The sequence below is a fragment of the Panthera uncia genome, chromosome A2 (genome assembly GCF_023721935.1).
Source record: "Panthera uncia isolate 11264 chromosome A2, Puncia_PCG_1.0, whole genome shotgun sequence".
Taxonomy (NCBI): Eukaryota; Metazoa; Chordata; class Mammalia; order Carnivora; family Felidae; genus Panthera; species Panthera uncia.
Genome location: NC_064816.1, coordinates 17,498,093 through 17,516,180, shown reverse-complemented (window position 1 = coordinate 17,516,180; position 18,088 = coordinate 17,498,093). Strand labels below are relative to the sequence as shown.

Below are 18,088 nucleotides of genomic sequence, written 5' to 3'. Positions count from 1 at the left end.
ACCTTGAAGAGAAGTAGATTGAGTGAAGAATACAAGCATCAAGAGAACAGTGGCTGGCACATAGTAAATGCTAGATAAGTGCTAGTGGTTATCACTGTTAGTATTCTTTTTTTTTTTTTACTTTTAAAAATTTATTTATTTTGAGAGAGAAAGAGACCACAAGTCTCAACCAACTGAGCCACCTAGGTGCCCTATTGTTACCATTCTTATCTTGCTTTGTTCATTCAGTGTTGCCAGGAACATTCCCCACCTGGATCAGAAACTTGATTGCTATTGGAGACCCACTATGCCATTGGACTGAGGTGCCATTCATTCAATACAAGTTTATACCTACTTACTCTTTCTGGATCCCCAAACATTACAAGCAAAAGCAACTTGTGTATGTGAGAAAGAGAAAGTAGATGTGTGTGTGTGTGTGTGTGTGTGTGTGTGTGTGTGTGTACGCATGCAGGTGCATACATATACATGGCACAATCTTGGAGGAGGTTGGCTTTCAGCAGGTTCTCAAAAGGCCTAAATCAAACAGAAGTTTAGAAGGACTGGGCAGAGAGTTGGCTTGTAAGAGACTCTTTCAGGCAGCTATTTCCAGAGTTCAGGTGTGGACCATGCAATGAGAAAACTGTCATAGTCTCCTTGTTTCTGATTATTGATGAGATTCTTAATACAATAGTTACCTTGGTAATGCTAAGACATAATGTCTGGAAAAGACCTTTGGCAAGTTGAAGGTCCAAAGCTCAGGTGAAGAATACCATTCTGGACATCCAGAGCCCACCTCCAGCCTATGCCACCCACACCAGCCTTGAGTACAGAAGCCTGATTCTAATGGGGTGACTCTCCATTTCCCCAGTAGGTGGCGCTGCTGTCCTATGTCTAAGGATTGCCAGGGGCACCTGGGTGGCTCAGTTGGTTAAGCATACACTCTTGGTTTTGGCTCAGGTCATGATCTCCCACTTTGTGGGTTGGAGCCCCGCATTGGGCTCTGTGTTGACTGCGCAGAGCCTGTTTGGGATGCTCTCTCGCTCCCTATCTCTGCACCTCCCCTGCTCGTTCTCTTTCTCAAAATAAAAAAATAAATAAATATTTTTTAAAAAAGAAAGTAAAAGGATGGAAAAATATACCCCATGTAAACAGTAACCAAAAGCTGGGTGGCTATATTATTGTAAGACAAAATAGACTTAAGTCAAAACAAGTTACAAGAGACAAAGTGTGTGTATATATATATATGTACATATACATATATTTGTGTGTATATATATGTGTGTGTATATATATATATATATATATATATATATATATATATATATTTAAACTTATTTAAGTAATCTCTGCACCCAACATAGGGCTCAAACTCATGACCCCAAGATCGAGAGTCCTATACTCTTCTGGGGCACTTGGTTGGCTCAGTCAGTTGAGCATCCGACTTTGACTCAGGTCATGATCTCACAGCTCATGAGTTCAAGCCCCACATGGGGCTCTGTGCTAATAGCTTGGAGCTTGGAGCCTGCTTCAGATTCTGTGTCTCCCTCTCTCTCTCTGCCCCTCCCCTGCTCATGCTCTGTCTCTCTCTCGCAAAAATAAATAAATATTAAAAAATAAAAAAGAGTCCTACACTCTTCTCACTGAACCAGCTAGGTTCCCCAAAGAAAGAAATATATTGATAAAAGGTACAATACAGAAAGAACATACAATAATTATAAACATACATGCATCCAACAGGGCCCCAAAATACATGAAACAAAAATTGACAGAATTGAGAGGGGAAATAGATAGTTCTACAGTAATAGCTAGAAACTCAATATTTCGCTTTCAAAAATAGCTACAGCAACCAGACAGAAGATCAATAAGAAGATAGAAGACTTAACAATGCTGTAGACCAAAGTTGACCTAACAGATACTACATGTACTCCAACAACAACACCAGAATACACATTCTTGTCAAGTGCACATGGGACATTCTGCAGGATAGACCAACCATATCTTGGTCACAAAACATATCCTAAGAAATTTTATTTTTCTTTTTTAAAAATGTTTATTCTTGAGAGAGAGTGAGAAAGAGAGCACAGCATGGGAGGAGCAGAGAGAGGGGGACAGAGGATCTGAAGCAGGCTCTGTGCTGACAGCACACAGCCCAATGTGGGACTCAAACCCACAAACTGTGAGATCATGACCTGAGCTGAAGTTGGACGCTGAACCAACTGAACCACCCAGGTGCCCCAGTCCTACGAAATCTTATTTTATTATGTTTTTATGTTTATTTATTTTTGAGAGAGAGCACAAGCAGGGGAGGGGCAGAGAGAGAGAGAAGGATACAGAGGATCCAAAGCAGGTTCTGCACCAACAGCAGAGAGCCTGATGTGGGGCTCACTCAAACTCACGAACTGTGAGATCATGACCTGAGCCAAAGTCAGACACTTAACCGACAGAGCCACTCAGGCGCTCCACAAAGAACATTTTCTGATTACAATGGAATGAAACTAGAAATGAATAGGAGAAATAAAACTAAAAAAAAAAAAAAATCACAAATATATGGGGGTGTCTGGGTGGTTCAGTCATTTGGGCCTCCAACTCCTGATTTTGGCTCAGGTCATGATCTCATTTCATGAGATTGAGCCTTGCATCGAGCTCTGTGCTGACAGTGTGGAGCCTGCTTGGGATTCTCTCTCTCCCTCTCTTTCTGCCCCTCCCCTGCTTGTGCACACATTCATGCTCTCTCTCTCTCAAAATAATAAACATTAAAAAACACAAAACAAAACACTCAGTGATAGTTAAGGGTGCCTGGCTGGCTCAGTCATAGAGCATATGACACTTGATCTCAGGATTGTAAACCCAAGCCCCACATTGGCTGTAGAGATTGCTTAAAAATAAAATCTTAAAAACAACAACAACAAAAACATACTCTGTGATGGTTAATTTTGTGTGTCGATTATACTATATCATGAAGTATCTAGACATTTAGCCAAACATTATTCAGCTGTGGGTGTGTTTGTCAGGGTGAGATTAACATTTGAATAGACTGAGTAAAGCATATTTCTCTCCCTAATATGGGTGGGTCTCATCCTAACAATTGAAAACCTGAAAAGAACAAAAAAAATTTAGTAAGAGGAAACTCCTCCTGCCTGATTGCTTGAGCTGAAACATTGGTATTTTCCAGCCTTTGGACCTGGACCAGGACTGAAATATCAGCTCTTCTTGGGTCTCAAGCACGCTAGCTTTTGGACAGGAACTTATACAATCAACTCTCTTGGTTCTTAGACCTTCAGACTTGAACTAGAACTTCACATTGATTCTCTTGGGTTTCCAGCTTGCCAACTGCAGATCTTGGGAAGTTCTCTGCCTCCATAATTGCATGAGCCAATTATTTTAAGCTTATTTATTTATTTTAAAGAGAGAAAGAGAAAGTGAGCAGGGGAAGGGCAGGGAGAGAGGGAGAGAGAATGCTGAGCAGGCTCCCTGCTGTTAGCACAGAGCCCAATGCAGGGCTCAATCCCACAAACCATGAGATCCTGACCCTGAGCCAAATCAAGAGTCAGATGTAACCTACTGAGCTGCCCAGGTCCCCTCCCTTTCTTTTGAGTTTATTTTTTTAAAGAATCTCAAGCAGCCTCCATGCTGTCAGTACAAAGCTCAATGTGGGGCTGATCTTGCCAACTGTGAGATCTGGACCTAAGCTGAAATCAAGAATTGGATGCTTAACTAAGTCACTGTTAGAAATAAATCCATTGACCAAAAGAAGGACAAAGGAAGTTCAAAGGAAGGACAGGGACTCAGAGGCTCACAGAGCACAGGGAAGCAAGTCTTTAATCAACATTCTTGCAAGAGCAGGTGTCTGATGGATATGCACACTTGGGGCAATTACAGCGGACAGTTTATCTCCTAGCATGCAAGTCCCTCCTCTGGTTCCTCATTGGCTGAGTATTACAGAGGTAATAGTCTTACCCAGAGGTCACCTATGCCCACATAAGGCAAAAAGTAGTCTGATTGGAACAAATGTACATTCCCTGAGGTGACCCAGAGACCTTCAGTCTCTGTCTCTCTGTTCTTTAGTGCATGCTCATTGCAAAGCCCACGAACATAAGCCTGTGAAATGGAGGGGAAGAAGAACCAGGAAGTGAAGTGTCTAAGGGTTTGGGATTCCATTGTTGAGGGGGAGGTTTGTACATATTTCCAGTAGGTTGTAAATCTATTGCTAATTAGACAGTACAGCTTTTATTTGGTATTTCTGAAAATGAATCATCTCCCTTACTTCTCATAGTCACCCAGGAGCCCCTTGCATGAGCCTTCTCTCTTTCTCTGCATCTGTGTATAATAAAACATGTTCAAAAAACAACAACAAAAACAACAAAAACAAACAAACCAAAAAAAAAACCCATGAGGTGCCTGGCTGGCTCAGTCAGTAGAACATGGGACTAGATCTGGGGGCTGTGAGTTCAAGCCCCATGTTGGGTGTAGAATTACTTAAAAATAAAATATTTAAAAACCAATAAACATTGTCAACATTTCTTGGTTTTAACTTTAAATTTTTAAATTATTTTTAAAGTTCTAATTACAGTGTAGTTTATACCCAGTGTTATATTCTACTTTCTTGAACATAGGGAATATTATAAGTTTTATATTTACATTTTTTTCCAGGTTCACAAAATTACACAAATTGAGTATCACATGATGAATTGATATTAGCTTCCCCAGGCATGGGAACTTAACAGATGAGATACAGTTTAATATCCATTTATGTTGCTTTTCATAGAAGGTGTTTTTTAGACCTTAACTTGAAGTGTAAGATCATCAAAGAAATGCCTCCATATGTGGCCAAAATACAATTCATTCTACCTGTGAGAGTATAAGAGTTGAAATATTTTTTGATACCAGTGAAATGGGATTCAGCATCAGTTTCTCGACCTGCTATGATTTGTCTTGCAAAAAGCATCAATTCCACATATCTATTATGTTCAAGTTTTAATGTCCTTGTCTACTAATTCTAGCATCTGTTATTTCTGGATCTGTTTCTCTTGTTTGATTTTTCTCTTTATTATAGGTCTTTTTGTTTTCCTACTTTACATGATAGGTAACTTATACTTTTTTATTTTTTTTACTTTTATTTATTTGAGAGAGAGAGAACCAGCAGGGGAAGAGCGGAGAGTGAGAAGGGGACAGAGGATCCGAGGCAGTCTCCATGCTGATATCAGAGAGCCCACTGCAGGGCTCAAACTCACAAACTCAGGAACCATGAGATTGTGACCTGAACTAAAGTTGGACACTTAACTAACTGAACCACCTAGGTGCCCCATGATTGGTAATTTTTAATTGAATGCCAGACATTGCAAGTTTTACCTTTTTAGGTACTGATACTATTATATTCCTATAAATATTTGTGACCTTTGTTCTGGGATACATTTAGTCATTTTGATAACTTTGAGGCTTGATTTTAAGCTTTGTTAGCTGGAGTTTGAGCAGATTTTAGTCTAGTACAGATGTTTTGTTTTATTTTTTTAAGTTTATTTACTTATTTTGAGAGAGAGAGAGAGAGAGAGAGAGAGAGAGAGGCTGAGAGAGAGAGAGAGAGAGAGAGAATCCAAAGTAAGCTCTGCACTGTCAGCCTGGATGCAGGGCTCGAACTCATGAACCATAAGATCATGACCTGAGCCAAAATCAACAGTCAGATGTTTGACTGACTGAGCCACCCAGGTACGCCCCCCCCCCGTTTTTTTTTTTTTTTTTTGTTTTTGTTTTGTTTTTTTTTAAGAGAGAGAGAGAGAGAGAGATGGAGAGAGTGTGCTTGAGGAGGAGGAGGACATATGCTATTTGCATTACAAGACGTGTGTAGAGTGGGGCGAGGGTGCAGGTCCCAGCAAGAATATGTCAGAGCAAAGGGAAATAAATGGCTTTTTTTAGGGGGCCCTTAATAGTTTGCCTGTCTCATTTGCTTTTTGTTTTTGTTTGTTTGGGTTTTTTACTAATGGCTGATGGGAACACAAACTGCTTCTGGCTCTGAGTAAGATTTGGTGCTGTCACCTTTTAATTCTTTGGGGTAGTTCTTTCTTTGGCTTTGGACAGTCTGCTCACATGTATGTACTGATTATTACTAAGCTGAAGCCTCAAGGGGAGCCCCCTAGAGATTTCTGGAGTTATCTCTCTGAGCACTTTTGTCCTGTCTAGGTTCTAGCCATCTTTGTCTCCCCAAACTCCCAGTTTTGTCTCTTCAACTCAGGGAGTCTGACAGACTCTGAGTTCCTCCTCATTATATTTGGAAACTCTTTTCAGACAGCAAACTGGACAATCATTGAGCTTATATTGTTTGTATCTCCTCTTTCAGGAATCACTGTTGCCTGATGGACAACGTCTGAAAATGATTGTTTCATATATTTTGTCTGGTTCTTTGGTTGGATCATGTGGGAGTGTAAATCTTTTCCCAGTTACTCCATCTTAGCTGGAAGTATGAGTTCCTAAAATCTAACAATAATTTGTTCCTTTGGTATGTATTTATTGAGCACCAACTTTGCCCAGCATGATGCTAAGAGATGTGAAATACAAGCTGACAGACTAAATTCCTGCTCTCCTACCCCATTGTAGCCCAGTGAAGGAGACAAGTTTTGGGGAATGATTACAATAAAACGTGGAGGGTCTCTGACAGTGTACAGTGATCTAACTTAGTCCAGGAGATTAAAAAAGTACTCCCTGGGGTTCCTGGGTAGCTCAGTCAGTGGAGCGTCTGCTTTTGGTTCAGGTCATGATCTCATGGTTTGTGAGTTGGAGCCCTGCATCAGGCTTCCTGCTGGCAAGGTGGAGCCCTCTTCAGATCCTCTGTCCCCCCCTCTCTCTACACCCCTCCCCCATGCTCTTGCACTCTCAAAAATAAAAAAGTTAAAAAATAAAAACCTTAAAGGGGTGCTTCGGTGGTTCAGTTGGTTAAGCGTTCAACTTTGGCTCGGGTCATGATCTTGCAGTTCATGAGTTCGGGCCCTGAGTCAGGCTCTGTGCTGACAGCTCAGAGCCTGGAGCCTGCTTCAGATTCTATGTCTCCCTCTCTCTCTGCCCCTCCCCCACTCATCCTCTGTCTCTCTCAAAAATAAATAAACATTAAAAAAACTTTTAATTAAAAAAAAAGTACTCCTTGAAAAATCAAAGTCTATACCAAGAACTTAAGGGTAGATAGGTGGTTGGTGGTAGGGTAGAAGTGATCTAAAGAGTGTTCTGTGAGCAGGCTGGCAGGAGAGAAAGGGCAACATGTGATAGGAACTGGAATGAAGGGTTGGGGAAGGGGACAGGATTTCTTTTTTAAGTTTTGTTTCGTTTTTTATGTTTATTTATTTTTAGAGAGAGAGAGAGCACAAGCAGAGGAGGGGCAGAGACAGGGGGAGACACAGAATCCTAAACAGGCTCCAAGCCCCAAGCTGGCAGCACAGAGCCCGATGTGGGGCTTGAAGCCACGAACCAGGAAATCATGACCTGAGTAGAAGTCAGATGCTTAACTGACTGAGCCACCCAGTGCCCGTTTTGTTTTGTTTGAGTAATCTCTACACACCCAATGTGGGGCTCAAACTTACAACCCCAAGATCAAGAGTCACATGGGCTTCTGACTGAGCTAGCCAGGTGCTCCTAGGGTGCAAGTTTTGAATAGACTGATGGGCAAGGGCCATTTATGTCTTGGACTCATGGATTTATCAAGAGCTTTTGGATTTGACCTTGAGGCAGAGGGATTCCATGAAGATTTCACATTGAAAACATTGTCTTGCTACAGTGTGGGTAAAGGATTGGAGGGGCTGGAGTGGAGGTGAGAGATATGAGATGAGAATTATCTTCAGTGAGGGGCCACACAGGCCTGCTGTCTGCTGTCTGCTCTTGTAACTGAACTAACATGAGTTCATTCCTTGGTGAGTCATAGATAGAAACTACACTAGATGGACTTGTCGCACAAAGTGTTATGCCCAGAATTCGTGATCCCCAAAGACCACCAGGGATCAGAGTCCAATGGAAAAGCAAAGAGACTATTCGAGCTAGCTGGAGCTCAGTCCCCTACCTGCACCGACGCAGCGGTGAGATGCCGGAGAGAGAGCGAGTTTCAAAAGCACAAAGGTTTTATAGGGATCTAGGGGCAGTTGGTAGAGTAGTGGTCGTGGCCTTAGCCAATTGGCTGGGGAAGGGTCAGAGTCCCCTTGCGCGCAGGTTGCTGGGCGTGGTTTGAACGGGTGAGCGGGAAGTTACTCAAGGGGAGGAGGTGTGGTCTGAGGTTTGAGCGGGAATTTCTTTCTGCGGTTTTCCCGGAAAGGGGGCCATGTCGGGGACATAGTCACTCGAGATGGAGGACACACAACAAAATGGAGTCGACCGGCCTAGGTCCGCTCTTTCATTAGGACATTTTATTTGCAGCAAAGGGGATCACAGGAAATAACTTCCAATTTTGACTCCCAGAGCAAGGGTGGATAGGTTCCTTTTATTTAGGGTTAGGATGAATATATATGTATGTGTGTATGTATTTAAGTAGGCTTCATGCCCAGTGCAGGGCCCAATACAGGGCCCAGTACTCAGGACCCTGAGATCAAGACTTGAGCTGAGATGAAGAGTTGGATGCTTAACCAAGTGAGCCACCCAGGCACCCCTACTTATTTTTTAAGATTTAAAAAATCTTAAAACCCACCCAACATGGGGCTTGAACTCATAACCTTGAGATCAAGAATCAGATGCTCTAGGAGCACTTGGGTGGCTCAGTTGGTTAAGTGTCCGATTTCGGCTCAGGTCATGATCTCACGGTTCGTGGGTTTCAGCCTTGCATCAGGCTCTGTGCTGACAGCTTGGAGCCTCGAGCCTGCTACTGGTTCTGTGTCTCCCTCTCTCCCTGCCACTCCCTCACTCATGCTCAGTCTCCCTCTCTCTCTCTCTCTCAAAAATAAAGGTTAAAAAAAAAAAGTCACATCCTCTACTGATTGAGCCAGCCAGGCACCTCAAAATTGGGATAGTCGTGAGACAGTCAGTTAGTCACCCTTCTACTGTTTCTCAGCAGTTTCCTTTCTTCTCTTTTTAGAGTAAGTTCTACATTCAACCTGGAGCTTGAACTCATGACCTTGAGATCAAGAGTCTCATGCTCAGAGTACCTGGGTGACTCATTGGTTGGGCATCAGACTTTTGATGTTCACTTAGGTTTTGATCTCAGGTCCCTGGGTATGGAGTGTACTTCAAAAAACAAAAAAAAAAAAAGAGTCGCATGTGATGTGGTTTGAAGTGTTGGGGTTTGGAGCCAAGGGCCAAGAATTCTTAAGATATCTTCAGTGCAGGGATGCCCGGGTGGCTCAGTCGGTTAAGTATCCGACTTCAACTCAGGTCATGATCTCACGGTCCCTGAGTTCGAGCCCCCCATCGGGCTCTGTGCTGACAGCTCTGAGTCTGGAGCCTGCTTCAGATTCTGTGTCTCCCTCTCTCTCTGCCCCTCCCCCACTCGAGCTCTATCTCTGTCTCTCAAAAATAATAAATAAAAATGTTAAAGAATTTTAAAAAAAGCTATCTTCAGTGCAAAAACATGGTTTTATTAAAGCATGGGGACAGGACCCATGGGCAGAAAGAGCTGAACTGGGGTTGTGATGGGTGACTGATTACATGCCTTCAAATTGGGAGGTGGGTAGGGATAGCTTAAGTCTTAAACGTATTTTAGAAGCAAGGTTTCCAGGACCTTGAGGGACGAGCTGCTGTTAAGATAAGGTTATTTACTATTGTCTAGTAAAATATTAGTCATGAGATCCTTCAGATGCCCTCTCTCTCTGCCCCTCCCCCGTTCATGCTCTGTCTCTCTCTGTCCCAAAAATAAATAAAAAACGTTGAAAAAAAAATTTTTTTAAAGAAAAAGGGGCGCCTGGGTGGCGCAGTCGGTTAAGCGTCCGACTTCAGCCAGGTCACGATCTCGCGGTCCGTGAGTTCGAGCCCCGCGTCAGGCTCTGGGCTGATGGCTCGGAGCCTGGAGCCTGTTTCCGATTCTGTGTCTCCCTCTCTCTCTGCCCCTCCCCCGTTCATGCTCTGTCTCTCTCTGTCCCAAAAATAAATAAAAAACGTTGAAAAAAAATTTTTTTAAATGAGATCCTTCAGATGTATATCAATGGGCCATACGTTTAGAGGATGATTGCTAACACATATCTTGGGCAGGCAGAGATAAAGGAAGTTTCCAAAGGGATTTTTATATGTTAAAGAAGACTTACAGGATCCTGGAGGTAGGCTCCAGTCAAGTTAAGGTTACTTTTTGCCTCTAGCAAAGTATTAACATTGAGGCAGTTGAGTTCTTTGAGGAAGGTCATTCTGTCTGTCTCAATGTAAGTAGTAAGGAAATTTATTCTTTTGCCTTTGTTTCCCACATCAGCATGCTCTACTGACTAAGCCAACCAAGTGCCACCCTAGGGTTAGATGAATATTTAGAAATGGGAGCCTTGGAACACCCACCTGGTTCACTTGGGAGAACACATGACTCTTGGTCTCAGGGTCATGAGTTCGAGCCCCATGTTGGGTATAGAGATTACTAAAACAAATAAATAAAAAAAAAAAAGGAAGAAGAAGAAATGGGAGCCTTGTCATTGTATGTGAAAGTGGGCATAAGTTTACAAATGTGTCTTAAGGAAACATACCTGAACATATGTTGTATGTTATATAAATGAAGCTTGGACTTCTTCTTGGGCAGGGATTTTAGTATTCTAATGAGGTAAAGGTAACTGTCAGTTACTCCATGGGTCACTCCATGGTCCATCTTTGCAGGCCTGAGTCAGGGGTTAAACTCAAACTGGTCTGGGTAGTCTGGGTTGCCAGAGTTCCTTATTCAGGCAGTCCTTATTCCTTGAGTGGTTGTTCTGGTTTCCATCCAGGATTCTATGCCCATGGGGTCTTTTGCCTGAGTTAAGAGACAAACTGGAAAGAAGAGTTTAAGGAAAAATGTGGGACAGAAGTCGGTAAGTACAAGCAGGTGACCATTTAAGTTCGCGTCTTGGGGTCTAGCTGGTGACACTGTGACTGTGCCCTCAGAGGTGAGTCCTGAAGACCAGAGACTGTGTACCCTCATGATTCCCAGGGAACCTATAATCTTTTGGGATTTGAGGAAGCCTCTGCTCCAGGATAGAGTGGTCTTCATGAAGAGGAAAGTCTCAGAAACCTGGAGAGACCCAGGCAGTGAATCATTAGTCTGAGCCAAAATGGAGACAGCAATGGTCAGTCCAAGAGACCCAAGGACACAAGTTATTTTCCCTTGACAACAGTCAATGAGAAGCCAGGGAATGTTTTCTGTCACTGTAAGTCTGGGTGCCTAGGCTAGGAAAGCACAACTCTTCCAGTCTATTCCTTGGGCTGGCCTCAAATTCGGGTTTTGTTTCTGTCTGATACCCTACTATGAGAGCCCTAAAGGTTACACTGGGCCTGTGTCTTTGGGTTCCTCAATGCAGAGAAGGCCCAGGTCACCAAAGCTGACCATTACCTGGAGGTTTCTGACTTGTGAGGAAGAAGCCCAAAAGAAGGCCTTGTTCCATCTCTATACTGTTTTATTGGCTCAGAAAATCACTGGACCACTTCTGGCCTCAGCTTTGTTATCAATAAAATAGGCTTAATCAATGATCTCTGAGGCACAAGTGCCTGGAAGGATGGTGATGGTGATAAACATAATGGTTAATTTTTTTTTGCTTTCTTTTTTTTCTTTCAAAATCATGTTTACTGAGGTATAATTTAGATACAATAAAAATGCACATATCTTGGGACCTCTGGCTGGGTCAGTTGGTAGAGCATGTGACTCCTGATCTCAGTGTTGTTAGTTTGAACCCTATGTTGGGTGTAGCGATTACTTAAAACTAAAACCTTTTCCTTTCTTTCTCTTTCTTTTTCTTTCTTTCTTTCTTTCTTTCTTTCTTTCCTTTTTTTTTTTTTAAAGTAGCTTCAAATCCAGCGTAGAGCCCACCATCCTAGACCAAGACCTGAGCTGAGATCAAGAGTCAGTCACTTAACCGACTGAGACACCCAGGCGCCCCAAATACTCAGTTTAATAAATTTTGATAAGTGTCTTGATGAATATTAACTACCACCACAATCAAGTTGTAGAACCTTTCCATCACCCCCGAAGTATTCCCTTGTACTTCTTCATAGTCAATCCTTTCCCTTCACTCCCAGTCCCAGAAAAAAAAAAAAATCTGATTTATATTACAGTAGATTAGTTTTGCCTTTTCTAGAATTTCATGTTAAGTGGAATCATACAGTATGTACTCTTTTGGGTTTGACTTTTTTTGCTTAACATAGTACATTTGAGATCTACTGGTGGTGTTATGCATATGCATCTTCATTCCTTTTTAAAAATTTTGATAGAATATACATAATATTTACCATTTTACTTATTTTAAGTGTCTAAGTCAGTGGCATTAAGTACTTTCATGGTGTTGTATAATCATCACCACTATTTCCATAATTTTTTTCATCATCCTAAACAGAAACTTTGTACCTATTAAGCAGTAACTCTCTATTTCCCCTTACACCCAGTTCCTGGCCACCTACTTTTACTTTCTGTCTCTGAATTCACCTATTCTAAGTAACCCATGTAAGTGGAATCATACAATCAATATTTGTCCTTCATGTCTGTTTTTTTCTTTCGTTTAGCATAATATTTTCAATGTTCACACCTAAGCATTTATCAGTTTCATTCATCTTTAAGGCTGAGTAATTCCATTATATGTACATACCATGATTTGTTTACCCATTCATATGTTGATAGATACTTGGATTTGTTCATTACTTTTTATTTTTGAGCAGTATTCTGTTTTATGGATACACTGCAGTTAGTTTATCTGTTTATATATTGGACATTTACTTCCAATTTCTGGCTATTATGAATAAATTCCTTGAGCAGTCATATCCTTTCATTTCTATTGGGTAAATACTTAGGGATACAATAGCTAGATCATACTGTAGGTACAAACTTAGTTTTTATTTTTAAATTTTTTAAAGTTATTTATTTTTGAGACAGAGAGAGAGAGCGCGCAAACAGGGGAGGGGAAGGGGGGAATCTCAAGCAGGCTTACTGTTAGCTTACAAACTGGGGCAGAGAAAAGAAAAAGAAAGAAAGAGAGAGAGAGAGAGAGAGAAAGAAAGAAAGAAAGAAAGAAAGAAAGAAAGAAAGTCAAATGCTTAACCGACTGAGCCACCCAGGCACCCTGAAATTCAGTTTTTAAAGAAATGCCAAACTTTTTCAAAATGGCTGGAAATTACCAGTGGATTAAGGTTCCAGGCATTCCACATCTTGGCGTCTTTAGTTTTAGCCTATTTGGTGGGTTTGTGGGAGTTGTGATTTGCACTTCCCTGATGAATAACCATGTTAAGCATCTTTTCATGGGTTTATTGGCTATTCATATTCTTTTGTAAATTATCTGTTCAAATCTTTTGTCCATTAAGAAAAAGGGGAGGCGTTCATACCTATTTTTGAAACTAATGTCGGCCGGGCACAAAGCTCAGTAGTGCTCGTGGCTTTACGAGTTTTAAGCAACGACTGCCCGGGACAGAACCAGGAACGGCGCAAGACTCGGAGCAGTGAAGGGCAGGACAGCTCAGATATAGAATGGCTCGGACGTTTCGGGGCAGGGCCCCACGATGCCTTCTAAATGCTCGCGCCGTGATTGGCTGAAGGGACACTTCCGCAGGCACTTCCGACTCCCTGCAGGCCCAGAGCATCTGTAATTGGCTGGGCTGGCCCAGCGCGAGTCTTTCCGGGAGTTGTAGTTCTTGGGACTCGGCTGGGGACGCCGGGAAGGCCAGTGGACCAAGGCCAGGAGCGGCAGTTGGGTTTGGTTGCGGCTGTTGACACCATGTCCCGCGTGTCGGTGCCCTGCCATGTGAAAGGCACCGTGGCCCTGCAGGTGGGCGACGTGCGAACCTCCCAAGGCCGGCCTGGTGTGCTGGTCATCGATGTCACCTTCCCCAGCGTCGCGCCCTTCGAGGTGAGCAAGCCCCGTGGGCGCGACCGGGGCTCCTGGGCGGGGCTGACCCGGGAACTAGGGCGTGTCCTGGGTATTTAATCTTTCACAGAAAGCCTCTGCAGTGTTCTTGCCCTTGTGAGCCAGTTAACCATTTACTTATTCCTTCAGTTAACACATATTTACTAGAATGCAGCGTTCTGACCTGTTCTCTTCAACATCTCTGCCCCGTATCCAGGACAGGGCTGGTGTAGAAGTGCCAAGATATTAGGGTGATGCTGGTAATACAATTGTGAGCCAAGGAGAGGTGAGAGGTCATTTTGCTCCTGGCTACTGGGCTAGGGATCATTAGGCAATGAGTTACCTCAAAACCTGCCTCCTGCCCATTCTTACAGTCCCTGCTTGCCAGGTCAGATTCAGCTCATTCCTCATCAGGATCATCCTAATGGCTCCAGGTTCCAATCTCCAGTTGCCTGTCCAGTCCACATCTACTGACAGAGTGACTAACACGACAAGACCTCAGCACAGAGGACAAAGTCCACTTTCTAGTGGCCTGAGTCTGCACCCTGTGTCTGCACCCTGCCTGCCTCTTGACCCCATGCACTTTGTCCTATAGTGTGTGGTGATCTTTCAAGCTGTTTCTTGCTATAAGCTAGGAAACTTCACTAAATGGACCAACTCTGTAAATCTTGATTCAGTAGACCTAGGGTGGAGCCTATTCATCTATATTAAAACAAAAACAAAACAAACAAAAAACTTATTTGGGTGATTCTGATGAGTGTCCAATGATGAGAATTCCCGGTGCCGGGCTGAATCACTGCCATTTCAGAGGTAGGCCAGGTTTTCTCACCCCTTGGTGCCCCTTTGCATATGTTACTTTTACATTGTCTATCTTTCCTGGTTCACTTGATGAACTCCTTCAGGCCTCATCTTCAGGCCGTGTTTCCTGCCTCCTCTAGAGTTAGGGTTCTGACCTGGCAGCATCTTAGACTTGTGACAAGATCTGCAGTCATGGTTTATTTGTATGACCTGCTCATTTAGACTATGAGCTCTTCTAGGGAAGTGAAATTGGCTTTGGGCCCCAGTGGATGCTTGCTGAAGTTGTTAGATTGGTAGTAGAGTACATTCCTAAGGGGAGGAGATGGTATGTTTGAGCCTCTCAGGCCCTGGGTCTGATTTGTCATGGTGGGTTGTGTGTGCTCTAGTTACAGGAGATCATGTTTAAGAATTACTACACAGCCTTTTTGAGCATTCGTGTTCGCCAGCACACCTCACCGCACACACCGGCCAAGTGGGTGACCTGCCTGCGGGACTACTGCCTCATGCCTGACCCACACAGTGAGGAGGGAGCCCAAGAATATGTATCACTGTTCAAGCACCAGGTCAGCTGGGACTCAGCATGACTAGGGGAGTCCAGATGAGGGCTCACAGGGGGTCTGGGGATTGGGCCAGGATACCAGGAAGGAAGAGGGGAGGCGAGGTTGGCCTGGGCTTGTGCCTTGGAGGGATTACCATTCTTTCCTTCTCAAAGGTCTGGGGAGGCAGCATCTTCATTCACTGCTGGTTGGGAGGCTCTTGGGCAGTGAGCTAGGGCCTTGCTGGGTCCTTTTGTGTGTGTGTGTGTGTATGTATGTCAGATGCTGTGTGACATGGCCAGAGTACTGGAGCTGCGCCTGATTCTGCGACAGCCATCACCACTGTGGCTGTCTTTCACAGTGGAAGAACTGCAGATTTACCAGCAGGGATCAAAGGTAAGTGACCAGCTCAGAGCTGTTGGGTTGGCCCTTTCCCAGGGAGGCTCTTAGCTATGGCTAGGGATGTTGGGTATGGGGCTGGAAGTGGATGGTAAGACTCAGAAGGAGGCCTTCATGGAAATTAGTCAGGTGGGAATGCTGGAAGTTCATGGCAAGAGTTGAAGCCATGTTCTCATATCCTCTGACCTTTGAGGTCACCTGCCTCTCTCAGAGCTTGAGACTTTAGGGTCTGGGAGATACTTTTGTTCCTTGTGTTCCTGGGGCCTCCTGCATAGCAGAAGAACTTAGGTAGTCTGAATGCCCCTTGGACTTTTGTGGACCCCTGAACAGGGTTTTCTCAGCGTCTGAGGCTCAGGTGCCCTTCTCTCTGTTCTGAGGACCTTGGAATATGGTCCTAGGGCTCTCCCACTCTGCCTCCTTCAGAGAAGTATGCCTTTGCTTTGCAGAGCCCCTCCATGACCTTCCCCAAGTGGCTCTCCCACCCAGTGCCTTGTGAGCAGCCTGCTCCCCTCATTGAGGTAAGCCCTCATCCTGGGTAAAAACCATGTGTGAATAGCCCCTGTGTCCAGCACAGGAGGCCCCACCTAGGCCTCTTTCTGAAAAAATCTGGGACTGGACCCAGGGCCCTTGGTTCACTCTGTGCCATCTTCCTCAGGGGTGGTCCATGGGATTTGAGGCATCTCTGAGTGGGGCTGGGCTGCCTACTGTAGATCAGGCCCTAACCTCACGTGTTACCAGTTATCTGGGAATGTTACTGGTCTTAGTTTGAGGGCCCTGTAGCCCAACTTGGCCTCTCTGGAGCTTTAAGGGCAGTGCTGGGGACGGACCCATGGCCACTGACCCCTCCTTCTGGAGCAGGGTCTCCCAGACCCCAGCAGGGTATCCTCCGAGGTGCAGCAGATGTGGGCGCTGACAGAGATGATCCGGGCCAGTCACACCTCCACAAGGATCGGCCGCTTTGATGTGAGTGATCGCTTCCCCCTGCTTGGCTCCCGTTGCCCTGAGCTGGTCAGATTGATGGTGTTTTGTGTTTCAGGTGGATGGCTGTTATGACCTGAACTTGCTTTCCTACACTTGAACCATGGCTCTTAGCCAAGATGTTGGCCTTCCATGCCCACCCAGACCTGGTTTAGGCCACCAGAGGCTGAAGTGCTTTCCCTGTGCATTACAAGTGTTGCCTGCATGCCCACTGTGTCTGGGCCACGTTCACAGATTCAAGATTCTTGGGGGCTAAACTGAGTTGCTTCAGCATGAGTTCTCAGCAGGGATGTACTCTGTCCTCATCTGACTGCAACCTGAAACTCCTTTTCCTACCCTGAAAACATTCCAGTTCTGTTTACTAAGAATCCCCTTCTGCCAACATGCACACTCCAGTCTTCTGCCTGCTCCTTCACCCTGAATGCAGTGCACTGGGGTGACCTACTAAAACCTGCTCTATCATTGGAAGGCTGCTGTAGCCATGGCAGTCATGTAGTCTGGAAGCTCAAGGAAAAAACAGGAGCCCACGTCTTCCTTCTGCGCCCCCTAGTGGTCTTCTTTCTTATGCCCAGAAGAAGAAATTTCCTGTCCTAACTCCTGCTGTCTGCCTAGGGAGTGAAGCTGGGGATTTGGGCAGCCTGAATCCCTTGGTCCCAGAGCTGGCTCCTGGATGTGTGTTCAAATGGGCCTGCCCATCCAGCCTGGGCAGTGTCTCTGGCAAGACTGGTGTCTAATGAGTTCTGGGACCTTTTTGCCTAAAGCACACCCTGTCCCTTCTCCCAGCTTCCCCCTTCAAGAATCATGCTAAGTGTGATGAAAGACCAACCTTGGTAGGGTGTGGGTCCAGGTGGGCATTTGCACTGGTGTCTTTCAAGAGGCTGAGGTCTGCTATAACCCCAGGCCTGCTGCTGAATAAGGCAGGCTACTCTTATGAGAAAATCTACCTTTTGTTTTTTCCTGGCTTTGCTCCAGGGCATTATGCTGCAGCAACACTGCAATATGTGTTAGACCTGGAAAATTGGAAGTTTGTGTGGCTCAACAGCTTTCTGGAGGCAGGTCAGCTACCTTTTGGTGGCTACCTTCTGCTCTTAACTATTACAGTTCTTGCAGGTGTTATCTTTGCCTGTGGGGTCATTTATTTAGCCTCATTTAGCTTTTGCTAAGAGGGTAATGACCACAGTCCTGTGCTCCGGGAGTAGCAGCCTTCAGAGAGAGAGAGAGGGGAGAGAGAGAGAGAGAGAGAGAGAGAGAAAGAGAGAGAGAAAGTATAGGAGGAGGTCCTTGAGGGGGTGGCAGGGACTGTGCTTCATTCATGGCTGTGTCTCCAGTACCCAGCACAGGGCCTAGTGTGCAGCAAGATCAATAAATACTTGTGAAATGCATGACTGCTGGCTGCCTGTGTCCTCCCAGTGGGAGAGCTGGAGACCCTTACTAGAGGCCAGTTTACTG

At 44.5% G+C, this 18,088-nt stretch overlaps 1 protein-coding gene across 1 annotated transcript; it reads left to right on the top strand.

Moving 5' to 3' along the window:
* The first annotated feature begins 13,715 nt into the window (after positions 1-13,715).
* On the top strand, positions 13,716-17,896 carry NICN1 (nicolin 1, tubulin polyglutamylase complex subunit). Its single transcript, XM_049640459.1, has 6 exons — positions 13,716-13,931; positions 15,113-15,289; positions 15,545-15,658; positions 16,108-16,179; positions 16,520-16,624; positions 16,698-17,896. The coding sequence occupies exons 1-6, from the start codon at positions 13,800-13,802 to the stop codon at positions 16,737-16,739; spliced, it is 642 nt and encodes a 213-aa protein (XP_049496416.1). The 5' UTR covers positions 13,716-13,799; the 3' UTR covers positions 16,740-17,896.
* The last annotated feature ends 192 nt before the right edge of the window (positions 17,897-18,088 follow it).